The 4,306-nt window shown below is 41.2% G+C and overlaps 1 protein-coding gene across 1 annotated transcript in view; it reads left to right on the forward strand.

Annotated features, from left to right (window-relative positions):
* The first annotated feature begins 254 nt into the window (after positions 1-254).
* Positions 255-4,306, forward strand: part of ACSBG1 (acyl-CoA synthetase bubblegum family member 1) — a 15,148-nt gene continuing 11,096 nt past the window's right edge. The window contains exons 1-5 of the mRNA XM_009994506.1: positions 255-494; positions 1,135-1,223; positions 2,507-2,627; positions 3,625-3,713; positions 4,127-4,163. Coding sequence (XP_009992808.1) covers positions 255-494; positions 1,135-1,223; positions 2,507-2,627; positions 3,625-3,713; positions 4,127-4,163 — 576 coding nt within the window. The remainder of the gene's footprint in view (positions 495-1,134; positions 1,224-2,506; positions 2,628-3,624; positions 3,714-4,126; positions 4,164-4,306) is intronic.

Here is a 4,306-nt window from a genome sequence, read left to right on the forward strand (position 1 = left end):
AGATTATTCTGGAATTGATGTTGTGTCTGTCACACACAGAAGATCAGCATAATTCTGTATTGTGGCACTTTGATTCAAGAGGCTGGACAAAATGTAAGAAATAGATACCTCTTTCTACATGGAGTATTTGATAGTTATAACATTAGAAAGCCCTTCTCTCAAAGCTGGGAAGTGGCAGAGTTATGCTTAGTCCTGCAGTCTTTATTCAATCCTCTTGTTTTTTGATACACAGTATTTTTAGATAGAATACCTTGATGATCATGTTTTCCTTCCCAGAGCCTCTGTGGACTTCCTTTGCTGATGGCAGAGTCAGACTGAGAATAGATAAATCGTGTCCACAGACTCCCATAACAGTTCATCAGATGTTCAAGGAGAGCCTGGAAAAGTATGGATCCCTTAATGCTTTGGCCAGCAAAAAGAATGGGAAGTGGGAGAAAATAACTTTTTCAGAGTATTATTGCCTCTCCAGGAAAGCAGCCAAGAGTTTCTTGAAGGTAGGTACAGGAAACAAATCCAATCCCTTTTTCTCCCTTTTTATCTTCTTAAACAACAAGACACCCACTTCACAAAACCAAGATGCTTTTCCCATTAACTGAAGCAGTCATATTCTTTGTTGAAATTAAAATGATGGAAATTGGTTTTGGTCAAAGAGGTAACATTTCTGTCAAGGGAACTTGACTGCAGGTGAAGAGCTGCTGTGTTCCACTGTCTTGCTGGGCCATGAATACAAAGCTCAGCATGAGGCCTTGAGATTCCAAAATAGAAAAATAAGTGAAGCAGCACTGTTATGAATTTGGCAAGGTAAAGACAAATTTTTAAATATTCTAAGCTTAGAGTAAGATTAATACTTATTATTCTCATGTTCATATTAAGAAGTTCTGTTCTTTGGGCCTTTCTGAGCAGAGCTCAACTAGACACAGGAGAAAGTAGTGGAAAATGCAGACCATGTTAATTGCTGATAAATAGGGGTTTTGCTGTGGACACCAACAGAGAGATGTGCCTTGAATTCTTGACAATACCAAAATAATAAATAAACCAAAGCTTTCCATGGTTGGTATTTGTATGTCTCTTTCATGCGACATGTTTCTCTCCATTGTGCCTCTATTATACAATCTCATGCTTATTATTTTTAAGCTTGGTCTGGAACGATTCCACAGTGTAGCAATCCTTGGATTTAATTCTCCAGAATGGTTCATCTCAGCTGTTGGAGCCGTTTTTGCTGGGTAAGATTTTTTTTCTGGTGAGGAATTGGTGAGTTTCTGTTTTGCTCTGAAAATGGAGCAGATCAGTACTTGGCGTCATACCTTGGAACTTGTGCTACAGCTGATTAGCATGTTCATTGACAGACTGGTTTGAGTTGGAAGGGACCTTCAAGATCATCTAGATCCCCCTTGCCATGCGCAGGGACACCTCCCACCAGCCCAGGTTGCTCCAAGCCCCATCCAACCTGCCCTTCAACACTGCCAGGGAGGGGGCAGCCACAGCTTCCCTGGGCAACCTGGGCCAGGGTCTCACCACCCTCACACTCAAGAATTTCCTCCTCATGTCTCACCTCAGTCTCCCCTCCTCCAGTTTTAATACATTCATCCTTGTCCTCTCCCTCTCTGCCCTTGTCCCAAGTCCCTCCCCAGCTTTCCTGGAGCCCCTTCAGGCACTGGAAGGTCTCTAAGGTCTCCCTGGAGCCTTCTCTTCTCCAGGCTGAACAAAAAGCCCCAACTCTCTCAGCCAGTCCTTGTAGGAGAGATGCTCCAGCTCTTGGATCATCTTCATGGATCTTCTTTGGACTCTCTCCATGAGCTCCATGTCCTTCTTATGGCGGGGCCTCCAGAATTGGACGCAGTGCTCCAGGTGGGGTCTCATGAGAGCTAAATCAAGGGGGAGAATCCCCTCTGGTAGCTGTCGGTATATCCAGAATAGCCCAGACACTCCTCTGTGTGACTGTCACACAGAAACTGTTGTACAGTATCTTACCACTGAAACATGGGAAACAGGTGAGACTCCCTGTGTTATATTAGTGACATTATTCTACAGCAAGATACATTCAAGCAGATGAAGTCACAGATAAATACTAACCAGCCTGATTCCTCTGTCCTAATAGCAGTTAATGCAGTGTGGATTTTACCTCTTAAGCTGTTTTCCACAGCAGTGAAATTTGACTTAGTATCTGTGTGCAGCAGGAGCAGAGAAAGGACATAAGTGGGGCTCTTAACACTTCCAGAGTTATCTTGCATGTTGCCTCAAGGGAGTTAAAATGCTGAATCCTGGCCTAGGGCCTCTTCTACTTATTTGAGTTCAGAGATTAGTTTTTGCAATGTCTATATGATGTAGATATTCTTATATATCTGAATATGTGAAAGAAACATGACAACTGGGCTGCTGTTTACTTCAACATCTTCATATTCTTTCAGCTTTCAACTGATCTTTAGTTATTCTCTTGTTTGATACTAAGTGCACGTATATGTGTGTATATGTATATAAATATATGTTCCTTTATATATATCTACAGAGGAATTGTGACAGGAATATACACAACTAATTCTCCAGAGGCCTGCCACTACATTGCTCATGACAGCAAAACCAATATCATGGTTGTGGAAAATCAGAAACAATTGGACAAGATAATGCAGGTACATGGTGGCTGAATGGTTATTTAAAAGCCATAATCTTCCTGTTTCTTGAGGCTGCATTGGTCCCAAATGCCATATTCACTCTCTCTGTATTGTGAAGCCTTTCATGGTAGTGCTGTTACTTGGAAATCTGGTATCTGGTGTTGGAGCTCTTGGGTAGCTTGCAGCTCTTCTCTGTCATGTCTGAGGCTCCCATCTAAACAATTCAGACTCTGGCCAGCAGAGAGCTCACTGGCTGGTTCACTGCAAACTTACCTGGAAAAAAACAAACCACATTTGATCTTATATTTATGATGTCACCACCTGATTCTGTTTGAAAAAGCACAGACGACTTGAAGGGAAAAGATTAGGATGATGCAAGTTTGTAAAGACCTGCCATTTAAATATTGAGGATATTACTGCTCAGAATTTCCTCATTATTTTTTTTTGCTTTAATAACCCAATACTGAAAAAGCAACATTGAAATCATCACCTTTCTAATAATATTTACACGATATTTACACAATAGCTAGCATCGAGCTATTAGCACAGAGGGATCAAATCAGTTCAAAGTGTGATTAATTCAAGGACATCCAAGAGGCACTGGGTCCTGTGCTCTCTGCAGGCCACACAAAGTGGAGAAGGAGCTATTGAAAGTAGCAGCCATTTCTGTCTGCAAGCCTGCAGCTTTATATTTTTATTTATCCTTAAAAATGTGCATATGGCTTCCTTTTTTTCCTTAAGAAGGTAGTGGTTTCTTTGTTTTTTCAATGTTTTTGCTGAAAACAGATTTTCTAGACCAAACTATGTAGCATCTGCTTTTTCCTCCTCCTCTCTTCCCCCCACCTTTGTTGAGTTAGCTGGTTGTGAGTTTAGGGAACAATATTTGAGGGTGGGTGGAAGCAGGAGGTTTCTTCTGACTGTCAAGACATTACAGTTTTGGCAAGTATTTTAGTGGAAAAAATCCCCTATGAGATATGAATAATAAATAATACATGTGTTTTTAAAAATCCAACAGATCTGGAGTCGTTTGCCACACTTGAAAGCTGTTGTGCTCTATAAGGACTCTGTTCCAGAGAAGCATCCAAATTTATATACGGTATGTGAGTGCTAGAAGGGAGTGATCGTTCAAGGGGTACTGTTTCTTTGATGAATTTCTACTTTGTTTAAAATGTGGGATGTCTGCCATTTAGAACACATTGCTGTGTTCCAGCAAATACACTCAAAAGTATCATCAGCTTTTTTTCTTTAATTTACCTGTGACTTCATGTTTGATGACATGTTTCATGTTTGCCATTTAAAATTAAGAGATACTTTGCTTAGCTCTGTCTTGTGTCTTCTGGCTTTTTACTTGACTGGATTAACAAAACACCTATAGGCTTCAAGTGGAAAAGTGGCAACAAGTGAACAGAAGTAACTACAGATTCCACAAAGAAGAGCACATTTTCTTAGTGTATGTAGAGTCTTTGTGTCACATGGTGAAGTTAAAGCAGAAAAGGGGGTATTTAGTAGAATCATAGAATCATTAAGGTTGGAAAAGACCTCTCAGATCATCAAGTCCAACCACCAACCCAACACCTCCGTGCCAACTGAACCACGCCCCGAAGTGCCACGTCCACATGTTTTTTGAACACCTCCAGGGATGGTGACTCCACCATCTCCCTAGGCAGCCTGTTCCAGTGCCTGACCACACTTTCAGT

Source organism: Chaetura pelagica, unplaced genomic scaffold (assembly GCF_000747805.2).
Source record: "Chaetura pelagica isolate M959 unplaced genomic scaffold, ChaPel_1.0 scaffold222, whole genome shotgun sequence".
NCBI classification, from domain to species: domain Eukaryota; kingdom Metazoa; phylum Chordata; class Aves; order Apodiformes; family Apodidae; genus Chaetura; species Chaetura pelagica.